Source organism: Dipodomys ordii, unplaced genomic scaffold, assembly GCF_000151885.1.
Source record: "Dipodomys ordii isolate 6190 unplaced genomic scaffold, Dord_2.0 Scaffold112, whole genome shotgun sequence".
Taxonomy (NCBI): Eukaryota; Metazoa; Chordata; class Mammalia; order Rodentia; family Heteromyidae; genus Dipodomys; species Dipodomys ordii.
Genome location: NW_012267328.1, coordinates 5,240,370 through 5,263,207, shown reverse-complemented (window position 1 = coordinate 5,263,207; position 22,838 = coordinate 5,240,370). Strand labels below are relative to the sequence as shown.

Below are 22,838 nucleotides of genomic sequence, written 5' to 3'. Positions count from 1 at the left end.
AGGCACTGTCCCTGGGCTTTTTTTGGTCAAGGCTGGAGCTTTTCCACTTGAGCCATAGCTCCACTTCTGGATTTTTTTTGCTAATAAGTTGGAAATAAAAGTTTCACAGACTTCCCTGCCCATGATGGCTTTTAACTATGATCCTCAAATCCCAGATTTCTGAGTAGCTAGGATTACAGGCATGAGCCACTGGAGCCTGGTGCTCTGAACCTAAATATTAAGTAACACTAGGATGTTTTCTATTTAAATTAGTTGCTGTCATTATCTTAACCCACTTCACACTGGTACATTTTTAAGACATTTTTACATCGAAGTTGATGCGAGAGTATGGTCGAGGAGCATTAGTCGATGGGGAACAGACAGATCTGGTTCGAGTTCTGTGCTGCCCATCTTACTGTCTATGTTCATGTACACTGTACATTGTTTATGTTCCGTGCTGTCTTACTGTCTGTATGAACTGGAGAAGCTCTCCAGAATATTTTCTTCTGCAGCAGGTTGAGGGCAGATGAATGACCCAGGCTGTGGTTCTCGGAGGTACTTCCCAGCTTCATTTATAGCACACACAATGTTCTTGCTTGGTTAATTTGTATCAGATTAACTGAGAACTCATGGAAATTGCAGGGATAGAAGGCACGCCCCGCACTGTGAGGCTTTTCTCCATTTCTCCCATTACAACTGCACAAGCCCTTGCACTTCCAAACTGCACGAATGTAGGTCTTTCTTTACAGAGCTGATCTTTACGGCGTGGTAAATATTAATGTTACCTGGGCATGCATTCATGATACGATTCCTCTAGATTTTAGCATCCTAGAACTTGATTTGTATACTAGGCACTAGTGACCTATTTGATGTCTTAGGTAGCATTCAACATGTAAAATATAGTTCTTTAAAATGGCCCCCAAACTCTTACCAGAGTTAGGTCAGTTAATTGGAAAAATGGCTACAATTGCAAAAGAAATTCATTGCATTTATTTTATATCCATCATGGTTTTTTTTTTTATTAGCGATAAGGTAATGAATGGAATTAGAAACAGGGAACCTAAGCCTGTCTGATTAATCAGAGCTTAGTGTGGCTTTAGAAATGCGAAGTCAATCACCCTATCGTGTCCCTTTATTGTTCTCATAACATCGTAGTCAATTTTTATTTCTATTAATTTGAGAAACTGCTACAATATTTAATTATAGAAGCCACCTCAAAAACATCACTCATGATCATCAATTAAGGCCTGAGTCAGATCCAGTCTATAGATAGTCACAATTTATTTTTGGAAGCTTATTTGTAGTGAGTGGGGAGTGTGTGTGTCTGTGTGTGTAGGTTTGTGTCTGTGCTTGTATCTACAGTCAGTCCATATTATTGTCAACTTTAATAGCTCCAGCATAATTTGGAGAGATAATACAAATAAACTCAGATTTAATTATAATTTAATTTATGAGTGAAACTAGTTTTTCCTTTCGAAGGCATGTAAATACAGAGTAACGATGATTCAAACCTTCAGCTTTGGAGACTGAAAAACCCAGGTCTGAATCCCAACTGTGCCAGGCATTCTAGGACTTTGGGCAATTTCAAGTACAATAAAGCCATAAAAACATTACTAAATGAGGAAACAATTCACTTTATCCAGAACTTCACAAACAATGACATATTCCAAGATCAGTAATTGCTCTATTATATCACAGAACAATAATATATACCCAATTAAAAGGCATTCTAATTGGGAACTCTTTTAAATTAAATTTTCATAAACCAGCATTTTATTACTTGAACAATGATTTCCGTTTTCCTTAAGAATCCACATGAAAGTTTTTAAAATGTCCAATTCATCACCATTAAAATTTGGAATTAAGCCTGGTGCTGGTGGCTCACGCCTGTAATCCTAGCTACTCAGGAGGCTGAGATCTGAGGATCACAGTTCAAAGCCAACCCGGGCAGGAGAGTCTGGGAGACTCTTATCTCCAATAAACCACCAGAAAACCAGAAGTGCTAGTCTAGCTCAAGTGGTAGAGAGCCAGCCTTGAGCTGAAGTACCCAGGGACAGTACCCAGGCCCACAGTTCAAGCCCCATGACTGGACAAAAAAAAAAAAAAAGGAATTATATTCATACTTCTGTAAAAGTGGTCAAAACATCTGAACCCCTTTATATTTTCTCCTTCCTGGACTCTCAGCCCAGAACTTGAGACTCAATACCTGTATTTTTAAGTAAACAGTTCCTACACAAACTGGGACTCACTAGCAAACATTTCTCTGGCCTCTCGGTGATGTGTTTTTAACATTTCTTGGGTGCCATTAGACATCTCTCTACTCCGTAGCATCCTAATAAATTATTTCACAGTGTTCCATTGAAAAATTACATAAAATTCTATTGTGCCATGTGGGTATTTTAAAATTTACCTAATGTAATTTAGAACTAACAAGGACTTACAAGCATGAAGTTCTGCTCTAATTACCAGATGAGATGCGAGGATTGCTACCACTCATTTACAGACCCACAATAAATAAACTGAAGTTCCTAAGACAGTTTGTTCTGTTAAGTGAAAATGTATACTGAGCAATCTCAGGTAGGCAGTTAATTTTGCAAAGAATTCTAAAAACAAGCCCTTAACTAATTACAAATTCTGAATAAACAGAGTTCACATGAATGAGATGCTAATACCTGGGGTATGAGAGTGAGTAATATTAGATTTAGTATTAAAATATTTGTCTGGGTTTTGTGGATCTTAGGGGAGCCTTATTCAGTACTATCAAGTCAAAAATGAGATATGCTCAAGAAAACATGATAATGCTTATTTTAGAAATTTTACTTAAAACTGCCCTATTTATTTATTATTTATGTATTAGTAGTACTAGGTTTTGAACTCAGGGCCTTGTGCTTGCCAGGCAGACACCCTACCATTCGGCCATGCCTCCAGTCCTAAAATCATTCTATTTACATTGCATGCCTCTCCAATCAGGCTGACGATTGATGCTGAATGCCAGCTGCAGCTGCACAACTTTCCAATGGATGAACACTCCTGCCCCCTGGAGTTCTCCAGCTGTAAGTAATTTTCCACTGTTTATCACTGTCACCTATGATCTTTGGGATTTTATCTGTCCATCAGATGATCGATCTAGTGTATTAATAAATCAGATAACTGATGGGCACTTTAGGAAGTGGTATATGGCTATATGATTAACCTTAAAACTCGAGTCCCTTTCATCCTAATTCTAACTTGTAGCAGTAGCGTAACTCCTGCAGAAACAAACAAACAGGTATGTTTCATCAGGAATTACAAATAGTTTTCATTCACCTGGGCAGCTGCCTCTATGCAGATGGGCTGTAGAGACTGACCTGGACTCAGCAGGAAGGGTAGAAAGACAGACACAATTGCTCAATAAAAGCATGACTTCTAATTAATCACTGTCAAATAATAAAATATACCAATACGATATATTGAATTCTAATACAAATTGAGCTCTAGTAATCTAAAGGGCATCTAGGAACGGATACCAGAACCCAAAGAACCTAGCCTCATTTCCCCAAATGTTTGCCTGACTGTTTGTTTGCCATCCATGTTAGGTAACTTATTTCCTCCTAAGTTTGGCCTGACAATTGTATTAGGCAGACTGAAAAATTGACCATAGATTTAAACTTGTATGTTAGAAACCTAATTTCCTAGTAAGGGAATCAGGGAGATCCTTAAGATCACAACCATAATAAATTAAAAATCATTGAGCAGACTTACAAATGCAATCCCTTTATACAACTCCCTCATAATAACAAAATTCAAAAAGAAATCACGGATCCAGAGAAGCTGTCATTGTTCATTATTGCATCAATACTAAGAAGTAAAAACATACATATATTTAGAAACATTTCCATTATAAATCTTACTTCATGGCTGTCCCATCCAGAATGCATTTAAATGGCAAATATAACGATTCTTTGACATTTAGAAATATTAACCTTCATGAAGTCTTTGAACTTTTCCCAAGTGAGACTACTATCCTGACTTAGCAAAGACTCACACTGATAATATCTGGGCCACTAGGTTGCTACTAATTGCTATTTTAAAGAAAAGAAGTCAATTACCAGTCCATTATTTAAACTTTAAATAAAGTTCTGTGATACCATTTTTATTGCCCTAAGTTTTCAAAGAACCCTGCCAGAATCTTCAATAGTTTTCTCTGTATAATCTTTCATTTTTTTCTATCATTAATTAACAAGTATATTATAGATATTGTTGGACAACCAATTAAATAAAAGGAAGAAACACACAGAATTTTATTCTAAGTAGTCAATTATACTTCCTCACTAGGGCTATCTTTTCATAACATTAATAATAGACAAATACTTGAGGCAATTCTAAGTTTTGTAGTGCTGAGGATTGAACCCAGGGACTTGTGCATGCTAAGCAATTATGCCACCACTGAACTACATTCCAAGTTCTACTTTCTAATTTTAATGTTCTTGATAAGGTTAATTAATTAAGGTTAGCTTAATAATAATGTTTATCCATTCAAGTAATAGACATTGAGCATCAATTATATGAGATAAGCACTATATTAATCAACATAAGTCAATAACTTACAGGGATTTTTTTTTCTCCTAAGGTATTACGGCTAGGAAAATTGTACTTATAACCATTACATAGTCCTGCCTCTGAGTGTATTTCCTTTGTCATGAAAATTTTCTATTTTCCTGATATGAAACCCACCGGTAGCTTCTTAACATTTTATTTATTGCTTTTATCTACTCACGTCTATGTATGAGAAAATGGATTCCATACAAATCGATATGCAAACATGAGAACAGCTGAGGACATTTCCCACACCTATTTTCTACCACAAGTAGTAGAAAAGTCCCTTTGGAAAGGGACTTTTAGCTGCCTGAGTGACTATTCTTCACCATGAAACATAAATCTGGAATGCTTATTATATACTGATCATTCTTATGCCTTACATCAGAGGATAGGAGGTCTGGACAGAGCACACAGGAAATCATTTGTAGCTTGTCTTTCCTGCAATTTCAAGGGTAATTCTCACCTTTGCCAGTAGGTTGAACTATCATTGCATCTATCCTCCCTTATACAACTGTCTTGCAGTTTGGGTGATTATCTACCACATACCGAGGCCTGTGTGTTAACATTGTTGTCTTGCTCATGTCGGGTGATTTGAGGACATTTCTAATGTGAGTTTATCTCACGGTAGATGGCTACCCACGTGAAGAGATTGTCTATCAATGGAAGCGTAGTTCTGTGGAAGTGGGTGACACAAGATCCTGGAGACTTTACCAATTTTCATTTGTTGGGCTGAGAAACACCACGGAAGTGGTGAAGACAACTTCTGGTAAGATACACTGGAAAAGACTTTTAAATGGCCCTTCCTTCTAAAGTTAAAACTCTGCAATACAATACATGATTTGGCAGGTTTTGCAGTATCTGTTTACAAATACTATTTCAGGAAATTAATGAAGTCTTTTACTATCCATAGAGAAAATCATAATTGGGATTCTGGTGGCATAAATATAAATGAATTCTATCAATTTGAAGCAAATTGGATTGAAATTGGGTTAGTAAATCATTTACTAATTTCTTTTAGCAAACATTAAATGGCAATTAATTTTAAATGTGAAATATTTATTGCGAATAAGTTTATTGTTTCTTTTAGGGAACAGAAATGCTAACATATTGAAACAGTATTTGAAGTGATCACATAGAAGCAATGTACATTCCATGAGTAAATGAAAATGACAGTAGCAGGTCTGGACTCTTTCTCCTTCCAATGGCTGAATGTGGCTAAGAGAGCAAGCTTTGGGTATTGGAAAGGTCTGGGTTCAAATTCTGATTCAATCAGCTATCAGATACTGAGTCTAAGAGGATCGGCTTCCCAAATACCTAATGTGAATAAGAAGCAATCCCAGAGATTCGGCATATGTGCTTTAGCACACAAAGAGTAATATTTTTAAAGTGATACTCATACTTAGCAAAGAATGAACAGTGCACACTGATGATAATCTTCAGGACTGTGTAAGTCTTACCGTGGTCAGGATATCAGCTTTTCAAGAGAAGCTGAAAGGTAATACTTTTATATATGAAATCTCATGAGTTTTAGAGATTCTTATTTACTTAACACCTCAAGGGGGAAAGCTAGACATATTTCTAGACCAACCTTGCTCACATGTACCCAATTTTAACCTTTATAAACCTGACTACTCCTTCTAAAATTATATAGAATAAAATGAGTCCCAATTTCAAAGATCTGTTAAGATATTTGCTAAATATAAATACATTTCATATAAATATCTATTAGATGTAAGCATATTTCAAATGATGTATCTACTAAGACATTCCATTTGAAATACATTTCTATGAGGTTGCTTTAATCACACATACCTGATATTTTTAGAAATTATTTCTCTACTGTAGTTTTGTCTGCGATACTTTGGACTATGCCTTGATTTTTTGTTGTTGTTGTTAGTCGTGGGGCTTGTACTCTGGGCCTGATTGCTGTCTCTGAGCTCTTCAGCTCAAGACTAGGATTCTCACCTTTATCTTCTGTACAGAAAGAAAATTAAGGACCTTCACAACGATGACAATTTAAGAATCTGCCTTCACAAACATCATTCTCCAAATCATATCTGATAACTAATATTATTTTCAGCATTTCAAGTTTCCCTTATTTTTGAGACTCCCCTATTTGCAAAAGGAAAGTCAAAGGAATACTTGAGGATATCTTTTTAAAGATTGTCTCCGTTCCTTTATTCACAGGAAGTTCTAATCATCAAGTACTAGAACAGTTTTTCATTTAGTTCACAGGGGAAAAAAAATCAAAGTTCAGGATTGCCTTATCACTAAAACCTTCCATTTGCAAAAGGAAGAAGATGGGTAAAAATAATCTCCGGTTCTGTATGTCTCCAGAGGGGGAAGCTGGGCATGAAGTTCTGCTGTATGTTCACAGTTCTATAATTATTCCCCTAAAAAGGAAACCACAAACTCATGACTGGCAGAATTTCTGGTTAGTCATTGGGAGCCCAGAGCGGTATAAAGACCCAATGTTGGCAGCAGAAGGGTAGACATCGCATATTAGGGACAGATGGCGCCTCAGCTTTGTCCCCCTCTATGTGTGGTTACGGTTGACGCTTCTTCTGACTATTGGGAAGGGCGAGACTTCCAGGAGAAAATGATCCCTTACACTAAGCAAGACAAGGATAACTATCAAGGTCATACAGGGCAAATCATCAAATTACAGCAAAAATTATTTTCAGCACAAGTATCTTGTCAGGTTCTAGACTTCAAACAGGTTAGCTTCATTTGGCTGAACCATCAACTCCTTTGTGAATTTTAATGTGGTGTCTGGCTTAGCATCCGGCTTTTCTTTTCACTCCTTGTTTTGTTGGTTAGCCTTTGAAAGTGTTCAATACTATTCCAATGGGCTCTACGAGAAGAGAACTGAAAACTGGCAACAATACTGACAGTCTAATGATTGGGTTGATGGATTTTATATTTTAAAGTTTCTGTTTCAGACTTGGTGATCTTTGAGGCAGAGCTCAGTAAGACTTCAATCTATATTAAATACATTTCTTGTGCAATTAGCAGAAGGTCAAATCATTATCCCATTGAATCTTAGTCATTATATTATGGTTAAGTTAGACATAACGCAGACTGTGTACTAGACAGGACTATTGGGCATACTGTGACAAAGCTGCAGCCAGAGTTCACTTCCTTCATTTGGTCAGGCTTTGATCACTCAAAGAGGGGACTCTCTTTCCAGGTCCATCTTGCTCACAAAAATCTAGGGTAACTGAACTGACTGTAATGTGCCAAGAAACCAAAGAAAGTGCTAGAAAGACCTAGAATGACAGAGGGATAGGTATTAGGGATTTGATGATAAAAGCATGGTCAAGAGCCATGGCAGAGTCCACAGCTCCCCACAGTCTGAGTCTGAGGAAAGGTTTTATAGAATGGTCAGGACAAGCTGATTTTATATAAGCTAGAATGCACCCAGTTTATTGTACGCGGGTGTGAAGACGGTTAGCATAGTCCTGGAGTTGATGGCACCGTGGTCCAGTAGTACTGCTTCTCTCATGTACCATTCAGATAAGCTTGTTTATTTAGAATATGCTAGAAAACTGTGCAGGGAAAACAGGTCAGGATTATGCGGCAGCAGCCACGCAGTTGGCGCTATGTTGGCTTTGGTCACGGGGAAAGCATCACCCAGGGTCGAGCTGGGTCCCTGCACTCAGTATTTTTATTTGTGGTTAAGCTGATTTACTGCTTTCAAGAAAATGAAATTTCTTTCTTTGCTTTTTTAGAATTAAGACCATAAGTATATAAAAGAATTAGTATATATAATTAGGAACGTAAGAACAAATGACCAGATGTTGATATAAATTATGATAAAAAACAAAATAACAAGTGTTCTTACCCTCTACTATAGATGTTGGTATTTTCCTGAATCTGAGTGTGTTATAAAGAGAAAAGAGAGATGAGAGATGAGAGCACCATATGGGAAGCATCCACCTAGAATATTCTCTCCAATGCAAACAGGCAGGAGGCGCGCACTCCTGAGGCGGCCAGTCAATGCTCATCGGCCGGCCTTTCGCCATCGCCTGAACCATCTCCATTACCGCCTTGTCTGTGCCACACGTGAGACTACATACTTTCCAGGTGGTAGATTGATAGGACTTGAGGACCACTCTTAATTCAAAATCAAGACATTGCAACAAGTTCTGGAATCTTGATTTCTCAACTATTCTCCTATTCTCTCTCTCTCTTCCTTCTCATCTCTCCCTTCCCCCCTCCTTCCTTCTCCCCCTTCTCTCCCCCTTTCTCTCTGTGTCTGTGTCTGTGTCTGTATCTGGCAGAAACGCCACCATCGCTCCTTTGAGCCAGGCGTGAACCTCAGAGCCATGCCTCTGCCTCCCACATCTAATGAATCATGACGGCACTTATGCCTCTGAAAAATCTTGTGTAACTGGCCTCTTTCCAGTTGCCTTTGCCACTGTCCTAGTTCACCAACGTGTCTGCTCTTATCTGAGCGATGTGGGTAGCTTGGGAAGCAATGTCCCTGCTGTTAGTCTCCCTCTCTCCCACGAGCCATGCCTTACACATGAGTCACAAAAGCTGACACTTACTGGGCTCCAGCTACATGCAACGTAAAACACTTCGTGCAAAGGGCTTACTTTAATTCTCCAAACCACCGTCATACCTAGAAATGTCCGCACCAGAGGCTTCGTGCTCATGAGGAAGCAGATGTAAGCGCAAGGCCATCAGGTCAGGCGGTCCGCACCCAGCCCAGACCCTTAGCCACTGAATTCACTCCGGAACAACCGAGTTCCTGGTGTGCAGCTTTCCTCATGGGTCAAGAAGCCAGCAGGTTTGGTGAAATGCAAATTGTTATTTCTACTGTGTCAGAATCTGATTTCATCAATGGGCAGCTCCCCCAGCCATGGCTTTTCTGATCTTAACACCAATACAATTAGGAGAGGGTCTTAAGACCACTGCAACTGGCAATGTCATTACCACTACATGACTACCAACACCTCATCATCATCATCATCATCATCATCATTATCACCATCATCACTATTATCCCATTAACTTCCTACAGAACGCCATCCACCTTGTGGAAATGTCATTGCTACCTTGTGACGCTCAGACGTTTATTATTTTTTAACCAATACGGCTGATAAAGATTCCAGTGTATTGGTGCAAGTATGTGCATTTCAGCACACACTTAAAAATTTAAAAACTGACAACTTATTTTTCCATTATGCTTTATTTAAAGTATAAAGAGTTGAGTCTTTCTGTTCATACTACATAGCCAATTCATCAAATTCTCTCCCTCATATTCTATATTGAGCAGAGCTATGTTTTCTCCCAAGTTGTCACCCTGAGACACGGGCTAGAAAAGTGAGCAAGTGAATTTCCCAAAGGTGGTTGCACGATTGAGATCCAAAGCCATCACAAAGGAGCTAGAAGAAGCATGTCATGTGCCTTCCATAATGGAGTACCTGGAAACCTTCCATCGGGCATTTGAGCCTGCAGCTAACCCCTCTGTGTCTCCTGGCACCGGACTTTTGTCATACACATGCACATCTGCATCATTTACTGCCTTAGTTGTTTTGTCCTATCTTTTTGCTTAGATTTCACATGCTAGTTTTAACTTTCAAAGGCTAAGTGCAACACAGATATAAGAATAAAATATCTGTCCCATTTAAATTCTTATTCCTTCCTCCCTGTGATACATAGACTACAATTTAGAAACATTGGCTGTGGCCGAGGTTCATGTTTATTGACTGCTTTCTAAAATGTCCACTGTCTAGTCCTGATTTTCAGATAGGTATGCCTCTTCCCATGACACTAGTCCCTTTCCTGAAATTTCCTAAGTAGCCTGTCCCTACTTCAGCCGTTCTGCTTATTCTGACTTCATTATTTAATACCAAGCACAAGTCCAACCTTCTGGGCCAACACCCAACTTCTATTTACAAGTGTGATAATACTCTCAATAGAGAATAGTTCCCACCTTTTACACTGTTTTAAGTGTTTTGAAACTAAGGAGATATTTATGAAGCTACTTATTGAGATGAGCTGTTTTGAGGGGAGAAATCAAATACAAAAATTAAGCCAGTGGATTTTTTTTTATTGAAGAAGTTGAAAGATGAGAAAACTAAGATCTAACAGGTATAATATCTGTTGTATAGTCTTGTTATTTGTGAGTTTCACTGAGCTGTGTGAGCCTACTTTAATCGATACTGAAATTTTCCTTGATTTAATATCTTAAAATAAAGCATTGAGTGAGTGTACAATTATAGGTTTTAACTTTATCGTTTAAGCTTCCAATTAGGGAAGTTCATTTTGGTTGCAGGAGAGGAAAATACAGGAATTAGTTAAGCAATTCTGTAGCAAGAGGCATTCATTTTTGTTATTTCTGAGTTTCCCTGAGTTGTGAGGCTACTTTTATCAATACTAAAATTTTCCTTGACTTAATATCTTAAAATAGATGAGTGGGTGAGTGTACCATAATAGATTTTAATTTTATCTTTTAAGCTTCAAGTTAGGGAAGCTCATTTGGTTGTAGGAGAGGAAAATACAGGAATTAAGTAATTCTGCAGCCGGAGGCATTGCTGGTAAAGTCCTGTTCCCTGTCTGGATGGGACTTCTTATCGAGAAAGGAAATGCATTTGGTTAGGTGCTCTTCAAACACCTTATATTCGGTGTATTCTTATAACCCGTGATAGAATCAAGGTCACACTGTAGCTATGCCAAGAAAGGAGCTAGCGTCTAACTGAATGAATGTTTCTCTTTCATAAAATGTTCAAAAAAGTTTTCAAAGCAAGACAAATACAAAAGCCAACACCTTGATATTTAGGTTATTCAATATCGGAAATAGCAAACTATTGTCATCTGTTTTTATTCTGGTGATATGTAATTATAATTATTTTTAGGTAAAATAAAACGCAACTATTTCTTTCAGTTGCGTTTCTGAAGTATTCAAATGTCATTGTTCCTATATTACCTACTAGGAAGTAGGAAGAGATTATATATAAAAGACATCTGAAACCCAGGGAAGTGTGGTTCCAAGGTGGCATCTGAAACCCAGGGAAATGTGGTTCCAAGGCGGCCGGTGTCATTTCTGCCTGTGGTCTCTTGAGGAGACATCTGAAACCCAGGGAAGTGTGGTTCCAAGGCGACCGGTGTCATTTCTGCCTGTGGTCTCTTGAGGGGTTGTTGGGGTTTCCATGGAGACAGTGGGGCTCAAAACTGTAGCGTAGTTGTATGCCAGGAAGACAGTGGGCCTTGTGCAGTTCTAGAATCTGTGCAATGTGCACGTTCGTATTTCTACAAAATGCCTCTAGCAAAGGTCTTACTTTTTCACTTGGATCCATGAAAAAACTAAAGTTTAAACAGGCTAAGTATTTTGTTGAAGGATATTCAATAGAATGAGATAATTTACCAAGATCTAGAATTTTTACTCCCCTGTGTCTCATAAACATGTTACCCAAAAAGATAGATAAATGAAACGAAAACTCATCCCTCAGTTTGATAATAGCTAGCTTCACAGACATGCAGCACGTAACAGGACAAAGCATCTGTGTATCATTAACACATTCACTTGTTACTCACGATATTGAGATAACCGTCATGTTCCCTTGTAGCAGAAATTTCATCCCAGAGATGTAACTATGTCCTTCATTTTCAGAAATGTATTTATAGCTTAGGGGTTATTATTTACTAAGTGGACTTTTGGTTAATCATTCATATCTGACCTTAATGAAGTTGAATGCAGATGTTTGTATAAATTTGTTCCTTGAAGAACACTATCATTTGAATAAAAATATGCAAGACAGAATAAATTAGTTTCTGTTTTTGATAGCCTATCAACATCAACCAGGGAAAAAAGGATTAACTGTCTTCAAATTGTTGTTTTTATATCTGTTGGAAACCCTACTCTGAAAGTTGCATTGGTGTAGTCATCTGTAAGGAGTACATCCCTCTTGTCTAGTCACTCCAAATAAATGTAAAACATTGGTTTGGGGGAGGGGCAGTGCTGAAGTCTGAATTGTGTGTTGAACTGGTTCTCTGGCTTTTGCCACCAGAACCACACCTCCAATCCAGCTTATTGCTGATTATTTTGGAGCATGGGAAAGAACAGACCCTCCTCTCCTGGTGGCTGGGAAGTAAGAAAGAGATGTTGTGGCTGGAGCCCTAAAATCACCTCCAGTGGTCTAATTTCCTCCCCTGGGCTCCGTCTCCTAAATGTTCGACCCCCTCCCCATAGGCCCGCTGGCTGCTAGTCAGAGTTTGAACACATGGGCCTTTCAGAGACACTTGCCACTCAAACCATACCATTATTGCCCTGCTAAACACACACGGCTTTCGCATTTAAGATACAGACTGCAGTATAATTGTCCACTTTTTCACATTGCTTTGTCTTTCCATTCATCCACTTCAGAATTATCTGCTCTTCCCAATGTACTCTCTTTCAGAGGAAAAAAAGGATACTCTTAAGTAACATTCTCTCACAGTTGCCGTTTGTTTCCTATGCCCAACACATACCTAATATTTGCCTAACGTCCTATATCACTGCCAACTCCACAAGCGACTTTTTAGAGGAATATTGAGGTACAAAAAATGACAATGGTAAAGATGGTAATCAGACAACTGAGCTTACTGTAATCGTTTCCTAACATGATTTCTAGTTTGCCAACACTCACCGGAGGAAGAGACCATGTATCTATTGTATCCTATTGTTCTCTGCCAACTGGTGGTGAACTATGCAATATAAAGACAAGATGGAATTCATGAGCTGTGTAATAGCTCCCTTTTAAAGAGATAATGCAATCATGAACACCAGTTGTAACCATGTAATGATCATATTTCCTTACTTGGAGATTTCTTCTTACCATACCAGTGAGTAAGAATGAAATGGGATTTCACTAAAGTGAATTTTAAAGATCCATGGCAATCTTAATTCCAGGGGAATTCCTCTAAGCATGCTCAGTGGAAGGTGGTAAATTAGTCCACAGCTGTCCAAGCGCCCACCTACAGCATCGGCCCTAGGCTTGGGCAGGATCTGCCCAGTCACCACAAGGCACAAGCAGTGTGGAATATACTTACTTCAGTCAGCATGACACAACGGAGAGACCTTGTAGAAAAAGAAAACGTCTACTTTTTAAACATGAGTCCTAGCCCCGTAAGAAAAGAACTATGAACCAAGTTACCAGTTCTTTCCACATGCCGGGCATACAATTTCCAGTTTGCCAAAGTGCCTAACAACTCCAGTTCCACTTTCCAGGCTGTCCTTGCAGTACTAGTGTCTTATTTTAGAAAACCATACGCATGATTGCCCTTATCAAAAAAATAATAAATGGGAGGGATTCAAGGTAATACTCCCCAAACTGCAGTGCAAATGCATCTGTAGAAATGAGGAAATTCTTGCACCTTTTAGAAGCAATTTCAGCCACAGAGCAATGCTCTCAGAAATGAATGTGAAATCCCTGACTTACCCAAGGGTTACCTGTACACAGATGTTCAGCAGGTTGCAAAGAAGTTCCAGAACCTTTCTGATCTAGGCCTCGACTTACCTATCCTAAATATGTCACAAGCAAAGAAAATTGATTTCTGGCTCACTCACTTTATCTTTACTATGTACTTTTCCGGAAGACAGACTCAGAATCACAATTAAACCCTGAATCTGTACATGTGCACATCTGCGCTACATTCCTTGTGTTTCCTTTTCAACCCACACTGGAGCAGCTGAAAACTTCCTTGCCATTCTCGTGCACTTGGCTGATCAGCAGTCCTGCCTTGCCAATTAGCACTTTGTCCTTTTGTCATTTTCTGAAGTTCTACAGAGCTATTGTTCTGCATCAAGATCCTATTCTTCATTTTCCAGAATGAAATGAGACAGCTGGGTACAGGGCCAGTCACTGTAATTCCTGTTTAAGCTGCTGTGTTGGTCCTGAGTGGCCTTAGGCAACTCCTTTTCTATTCTGGCTCACACTTTCCTCACCTCAAAAACCAAATCAGACTACATGAGTTTGGAAGGTCTATTGAACCCTTAAAATATTGTTCCCCATTTCCTAATCATTAGCATCTCTGTTGTAAAGCAAACGTCTGGTAGATACATGTTTTCTATGTTCCAAGAGCTTCCAATGGAAGTTTCCTTATGTTTATTTATTACAGAATGCTCAGCAAAGATGTTTCTGTATGTCACGTGTCAAGTTTCTAGGTGGCACTCAGGTTGGAGGCTAGGGAACTGCCTTAGAGACCGCTGGTGAGACAGCTGAAGGCCGATAACATGAAATTTGGCATGGAGATCTCCCTTTTGAGTTTCATCATGGCCTGGCAAGTCACTGACATGGAAAAAGGCAATGCTAGTAATAATAATAATAATGAGTAAAATTCCTTACCTGGTAGATGAGGAATAAAGTCTTTGCTGGTAATTGATGAGTTTCTCTTTCTGGTGGTCTTCAGAGCTCAAAGTCAGGCAAGGATAGTTAGCCCTGGGAAAACAAAAAGACAACTCAAAAAAAAAATACATTGCCCAGGAGTAAACTATCCCTCTCCCTGAGAATTACCCTTTTGCAAAGAGACTGCTTTGGGGTCAAGCCTGGCTTATTTCGTCAGTGGCCTATAGCCTTTTTCTTCAGATGAAATTGGTTTCAGAAGGGACAGGTAAGAATGCATGGCATTAACAGGAGAATGATGAGAGGAGGCTGTGCACTGTCATGTGCTCTAAAGACGGACAGTGTCCCCCTGTTGGACTGCTGTGACAGCTTCATTAATTACAACAACAAAAAGCAGGTCCGTACATATCATACTGGAGTAAATTCAATTTTACAGACATTAGTGTGCTTAGTAACTTCTAAGAAACAATAAACCACAGTGATCTTGTCGGGAGGAGAAAATAATTGGACATAACTTAATAAAGAAAAGTCTTGAAATAATGAAAAGGTCAGCCAGCCTTGATTGTTGTTACGTTTACATGAGAAAAAAAAATCCTGAATGTTTCCAAGCGTCCCGTGTAAAAGCAGAATCTGGTTCAGTATAGTGCTTCAAGAAAAATGCTTTATGATTACATATAATAGTTTCAAGCAAAATTAAATGGCTTCTCGTACTTAATGTTAATGATGAATTACATTTAAAATTTTCACCTCTGTGAAACCATTTTAAAATGAATTCTGTTCCTCTGTTTGTAGGTAAAATGCATAAAATGCCCTGCTTCTAATAGTTTTAAGCATACTCATATGACTAGCTTGTAGTCGGGCTGGGGACTACCAACCACGTGTTCCAGCCCCTAAGCACCTGACCCCTGGGCTCTAGGTTACTCACATTATTCTATGGCCACACAGCCAGGGGTGGGCGATGAGCTCTATCTGAGAGCAGGCAATAGCCTTCTGTAGGTAGTCATGATGTATTATCATTGTTTTATGAAGGAAAAAAGATGATTAGCATGAGTTGGGATTCTTACGGTGCTTGTATATGAGAGAGGGAAAGAGAGAGGGAGAGAGAGAGAGAGAAATGGGTATGTGTTTTCATCCCATCATACCCCGAGGAAGTTTTTAAGGATGTCAACTCAACTTTCCAGGAGAATTCTGATGAACTGTAACCCAGAATGTCTTTGACTTCAGACAGAAATAACAAGAAGGTTGTGCAGGAATGCCAAGGATAGCTCAACTGCTTTACCATGGCTGAAATCATTTTGTCTATCACTCAAGACAAAATTCTGATATGGCTAATGTGTTAGCAAAATAAAACTTCTAGCGAAAGTCATAATACAAAACCACCAGGCCAGAGGTGAAGAAAAACGGATCTTAGTCTTAGCTGAACTTACTAGTACTGTGCATATCAAGGAAATTCTCTTAGCTTCTCAGACCTCTCTTTGCCTAGCCATACAATGGAGGAACTGCAGGCACACTGCCAAAGTTTCTGAGAGTTAACTGGGCCAAGTTCCTTTCAATGTACAGGAAATGCAGAAATGGTTAATTTTCCTCGATATGAAAACATTTCCATATGAAAATACCTGGAAAATCCCAGTATATTTAATAGCTGCATAAAAAGAAAAGTGATTTGCTTTGTAGCTTCTGGAAAGTTCCTAGAAGCTAATGGTGAGTGTGATGGTCCACTCCTACCAGCTCTGCAGCCTTTCATTAGACAGCTGGAAGACAAGGTGTGTGCTAGGGTGGGTGCAAATAGCAGTTTCAGAAGGTGGTTCTAAAAGAGAAATACCTGAGAACTTGGAAGAGGGCTTTCAGCTTCCATTTGTTGGAAGGTAGGAGCACTGACTGCTTTATGAGGAATATTACAAACGGCCTGGACTTTCAAACCGTGTTTATAATCATTAAATATTCACTAAATGATCATGGATTACTGAGAAACAATACAACCCTAAAACAAGGGCCCCTAATCCCAGACTTGGATCCAGACAGGGTTCGCCTGTAGCCCATCCCATCCCCTCCACAAGATTCCTTTACTCCTTCATGCTGCGGTTTCTCTTTGGGAAGCTGTGCCTAGAGTAGGAGATTCCTGTTTCAGACAGGTGAAGAGGCTTCGTAACACACTAAGAAAACAGCATGTTATCACTGCTTAATGATTATCTGTATGACGCACAGTTGGGGGTTCTTCAATCATGTTCTTCAAAGTATATACATATTTTGTGCCAGTAAGGATACTGAAATAATGAAGTCATGAGTCATTTTCTGTGCTACCCCAGAAGGAGAGAAGCTATGGTGACGCAGCGGCTGCTTCTCACTCCCGTGTTCCTGTGATCCTGTCAGCAGGACTTAGATACAAGCAATAACCACCACACGTATTATTAAAGCAAGATAGGAGGAGGCAGTATTCTGATTTTCTCAGTAACTTTTGGGGAAACTAGCTGCTATAAACCCCGAGTACATTTGGAAGGAAAGGATGAAGGAAGTGACTTGCAGAGAAAGACGAGAAGATGAAACTTGAAGGTCTTCACATGAATGGAAATGGCAATTAATTGCATTAATTGCTCATAAACCTAATTAGGAACCTGTAGCCTTGAACAGTTTTAAAACTCCTTGGAGTGTGAGAAAGAGCTGCACCAGGTTCAACACATCCTTTAAAGTTTCAGATCAGCAATGAAGGATGGACTACAGTTTGAAATTAGACCGAATCTAGAGATTTTTGCAAAATATTTAGTGAGTGTGAAAGTGGGATGTAGGAAAACCATAAAGCTGTACTAGCGATAGTATATTCTGTTGGAGAGTAACATAATACTTAGTTCTTCTTGAAGATGGATAGCCTCTTTGAACATTTGTCGGGATAATTATGCATGTCTAGACTTCATAGTTACCCAGAGTTACAACAACAAGTAGTATTTCTTGAACGAATACCATCTGCAGCACACTACACAAGGTAATTTGTATGAAGTATTTCAGTCCTTAAAAAAAAAAAGTACTTATGATTACTGCCTTCTTTGCAGAGATAAGCAAATAGTAACTACAAGAAAATTACGTAAGTAGTCCAAGCAATTCCTTCCTGCCAAAAAGGGAGTTTGCAACTCAGTTGCATATACACAGATTTTAAGATAAGGAATTCTTTTACACTGTAGGATTTCTTATGATGATGGCTCTGGTGAAAGTGTAGACAGAAGAGTAAGAGCGAAGGAGGAGGGGGAAATCTGCAGTCATAAAGTACTTTCTGCAGCGACCACTGTAAGCTCAGATCGGCAAGGCCAGAGGTACTTGCCAAACTGCTGCTAGAGTTTGCCAAAGGCAGTTCAACAGGAAATCTCACACCCCTGTTCCTGCACCATGTGTTCCTCCAGGAAAAGAAAACCTTTAAAGGTCAGTTGACAAATACCTGGTGCGTCAGCTTTCTTAGCTCTTGGAGTCTTATTTACTGTGAAATTTCACCCACTCTACGAAGTACAGTCAGGGACTCAGGAAGGATTCATTAGAAAGGATTCATTCATTCAGGAAGGATTCATTGGTGGGCCAACCCACTGGAAAAATGGCACTCTTCTTTGTTCATTGCTTTTAACTGCCACAGGATGGTTATTGCCCTGAAGAACATTTTTTTCACTTATGAAGAAGTACTCTATTGAAAAAATTTAAAAATCTCACTTTTTCCCTGGGGTATTTTGGTTGCTTTGTATTGTTATTTTTAAATTTTTGCCCAGTACTGATACTTAAACTCAGGGCCTGGTGCTATTTTGCTCAAGGCTGGCACTCTATCACTTGAGCCATGCTTCTACTTCTAGCTTTTTGCTGGTTAATTGGACGTAAGAGTCTCATGGCTGGCTTTGAACCACAGTCCTCAGCATCTCACACCCGAGTAGCTCCAGATGTGAGCCACTGACTCCTGGGTTTTAATTTAGCCGTTCTATAAATGGACAAAATGAGATTGGGGGTGGGAGTGATGATTCAAGGTCACATGGCTAGTGAAGGCAAGAACTTCGAGCGCAGCACTGGCGCATCCGCATGGCGGAGTCCCGGGAAATGCCACTCGGCCTGTTTGGAACTCATGGCCGCTTCATCCGTTTCATCCGTTAATTATTCAGGGCCTCCTATGTTCCAAGCATCATAGGGCTCATGAAGATAAATCGCCCTTGAACAGACCACAGTCCAGTGGAATAATAATGAGCCAGATCTGACTGAATTTTAAATTCTGTTACATGAATCTGTATGTGATAAGCTTATTAAGGACTCACCATACACAAAGCTACATATATTATTCATTACACGAGAGCAACATCAATTGACACCCGCCACGGTAGTGTGTCATCCCCATTTTTACCTTTCTGAATTAAGAAGTCATTACCCTAAAAATATCCCAAGGTCTTAAAATACCTTAATATCTGTTTGAGGTGTAATTTGAAGGTATCAGAACAGTCAGTATCCTGTTGAAGCACTATTGTAGGGCTTCATTGTCACTGCTCCACCCACCCCCTCTTCTCGACAGCGTTGGTGCTCGGCTCCTACCAGACAGAGGCTGGTGGGAGAAGGGGTAAGAGAGCCCCGCTGGTAGCTGGAGATGGTTTGGGAGGACCTGGGGAACACACCCCACGGGCAGTGGCAGCATTTCTATAGCCCAGCTAGGCCAGGGCTGAGTTAGAGTTGTGTGGTTTCTGCCAGCCTCTCCTGTCCTTCCTTCCAATTCTTGGACTGTGGAAAGCCAAACAAATCTGATCTGCCTGTAGCTGTAGGTAAGATAGTTGCCTGACGTTTCCAAACCCTTCCAGCCACTCAGTCCTTTCTCACGCTTGGAAGAATGGAATGGGTGTGGGCAAAGGAATACTGAAGCTCTGGTGGAGATCTTTAGCTTTGTAACATTATGCCCAAGCATGAGATTGGAGTCTGCAGGTAGTACAGTTATTAGGAAGCTGATGCTGCTTAGTACTATAGATTTTTTTTTGTCTGTCTCTGAGCTCTTTTTTTTTCAAGGTTAGTACTCTACCACTCTGGACCATAGCACACTTCCGGTTTTCTGGTGGCTAATTGGAAATACAAGTCTCAGGATAACTTTGCAGCCTGGGCTGGCTTTGAACTGGGGTCCTCAGATCTCAGCCTCTTGAGTAGCTAAGATTACATGCATCAGCCACCAGCTTCCAGCTGTATTGTAGATTTTGTTTGAACAATCCCTCAGTGTAGAGCTCCAGTCCTGAATACAGTTTGAGAACTGGCATTCCTGAATTAACTCGGCACGCTGTATGAACTTGGGCAAGCTTTTTGCTTACACTTACCAGGCTTGCACATAAGAACTGAAATCTTGTTTAACAATCCAACAGGATCTTTAGAATGATCAAATGAGTTTAAAATATATGGAAATTGCAAAAATACAAAGAACTAATAATTTTATGGCTGCATTTGTCTGGCTGCATGAGCAAAATAGTGCTCTCAGCAGCTCAGCAATGTTTTGGTTCAGAAACGTCTTGTTTTAAATTACGTAAAGAAGGATAAACAAGTTTGTGGGAATGATGTTTAACATACATAAAATCTTTTTTCCTCTAGATGGACTTTAATATATTGATGACAATATCAAGTACATACACAGAAAAAGACACACACATATATGCAAGTTGATGTAGATGATTATTTTAAAATCTGAAGAACATATTTACATGAAAAATCAATTTTAAATTCTTCACGGGTAAAAAAAAGAAGGTTCCATTGGCCAAATATTAAGAAGATAACTGAACATTTAAATGCAATTTGTAGATTTTTCTAACCCCAAAGGGTTAGTTAGACCTCTGGTGTCATGTTGTTCCTCTGAGAACCAGGTCAAGAAGCACATGCCTGCAATCCAAGCTACTCTGGAGACTGAGGTAGGGGAAGAAAGCATGAGATTAAAACCAAGCTAAAGAGAGCCAAAGGCCTGGAGGTGGGGGTCTAGAGTTAAGACTGAGCTCAATCTACAGTCCTGCTAAAATCAATCAAAAGAAACAAGACAAAATGGTAACACACGAAGACCCCACAACTTGGTCCTTCGCTGTACTTACCATAATTAAATGTCGTTAACATTATTTTGTACTTGTAAAAAGTTGTTTAAAACAAATCTCTGGGTTAGTCACAGTACAACTCGATGCTGAAGAGACTCTGGAACATCCAACCTGGATGTTTAGGTGCTTAGGTTATTACGACTGAAAGCATGGGGTGTGACAGTAATGAAATCGCATAGAACGCTTAAGCATTCAGTCGAGACTATAAAAAAGGAGATTGATGCAAACCTGCCCCGTGCACAAAGTCCAAGCTTACTTTTAAAAAAGTAATAATACTCACTTTTATTAAAAAAAAACTCTATTAAAGCGGAAAGTCTAATCCACTGGCAGTTAAAATTATCCTGCCACCACCATTTAGGAAAGAGTACTTATTGATGCTTTTTCTCTTGTGCTCTTCTTGTGGTGGTTACATAAGGTGAGGATCAGGCAATTAAAAACATCGGCCCACCTCAGCTCCCGGTGTTCAGAAATCCTCTCTCTAAGCCCACTGCGAGCCTGCACTTCCCTGCGAACATTCCCCGCGCAAATCACTGGGTGAGCCTTTTAGAGCGGGAGAGCAGCCAGAAGCCAGCAAGCCCACAACGACTACTGTCAACTTCCTGCAGGCCTGGCATTGTGTCAGGTGCTGGGTATAGGATTTTAGTTTGTCCTCAGTATACTATCTCTCAAAGCCATCTTTTTCCAATGTTAAAGGTGAAGCAAGCAAAGCTCACAGACTGGAACTGCTTCACTCAAAGACAGGCTGGCAGACAGGCACGCTGACTAGTCAGACTACAGTGATATATACTTCATTGCCCTTCACAGTGTTGCTCCAAACTCTTCTCATTCTTAAGAAAGAGAAGTGTTCTACCATGGTAATAAAAATACCACGTAATCTCATGTCATTACTTCCCAGAACAGGTGACTGACGTTATGCACGCCTGTACTTCTTGGCAATGTTTGTGAGAATTCCCTCATTCCTTTCTTGACGATGATGGATGGCACACTCATCCCGGACGAAGCTAGACCAGGCCTATGGCTGTTACATAGCGCTGTCCACCCCAACCCAACAGTATTAGGAATATGGTATTCAGACTCTATGATCATTTGCAGGTGTGGTGACTATTTTCATCATTTCAAATAAGATTTAGGTTGTATCTATATTGAAGGAAGTACTCCGTAATCCATCACCAACTTATGTCGACCCAACAGCTATGATGGGTCTGCAATATTTGAACTTGTTACATTTAATTTGAAAATTAAAGTTTTAGTTTGTTATCATGTAAGTATCATAGATGGATCTGAACTCACTGTCAGAGACAAGATCTAGAGTGACACAGGGCTTCTAACTGTGTTGTGAATATTCATACAGCTCCCTACAGAACCATGACTGCATTTTATATGCTCCAGCCCCTCTGAGGTGTTAATAACAATGGCATATGCACAGTGCATTCCACATAGATCTTTAAAAAATAGCTTGACAATATAGTTATCCCCAGGAGGAGAATAAAGGACTTCATTCTTTATTTAAATCCCTGCCATTGACCCAAATGACTGACATCAACACTCATATCAGTCATTAAAGTAGTTTATTGAGACAACTGATTCTCTAATGAGCTGTGTGTGTGTGTGTGTGTGTGTGTGTGTGTGTGTGTGTGTGAGGTGTGTTGCTGGTAATGTAGATAAACATGTCTCTATACCAGAATACTGACTTTTGTGCAACAGAAGGAGACAATCAGAGAAATGAGAAACATGTGTAAATTCAGCCTTTGCCACAATCATAGCCAGAAAAGGGAGAAACCTGCTTTGCGTGTGTATGTGTGTGCATGTATGTATGTGTATGCATGTGTGTATATGTGTGTGTATGTGTATGTGTGTGTGCGCTTTCCCGACTGGCCTCCCTGGACTG

General features: G+C 39.6%; 1 protein-coding gene across 2 annotated transcripts in view; it reads left to right on the top strand.

Annotated features, from left to right (window-relative positions):
* Window positions 1-22,838, top strand: part of Gabrg2 (gamma-aminobutyric acid (GABA) A receptor, gamma 2) — a 46,698-nt gene that overhangs the window by 5,749 nt on the left and 18,111 nt on the right. For both annotated transcript variants that reach the window (XM_013028634.1, XM_013028633.1), the window contains exons 4-5: window positions 2,950-3,032; window positions 5,186-5,323. In XM_013028634.1, coding sequence (XP_012884088.1) covers window positions 2,950-3,032; window positions 5,186-5,323 — 221 coding nt within the window. The remainder of the gene's footprint in view (window positions 1-2,949; window positions 3,033-5,185; window positions 5,324-22,838) is intronic.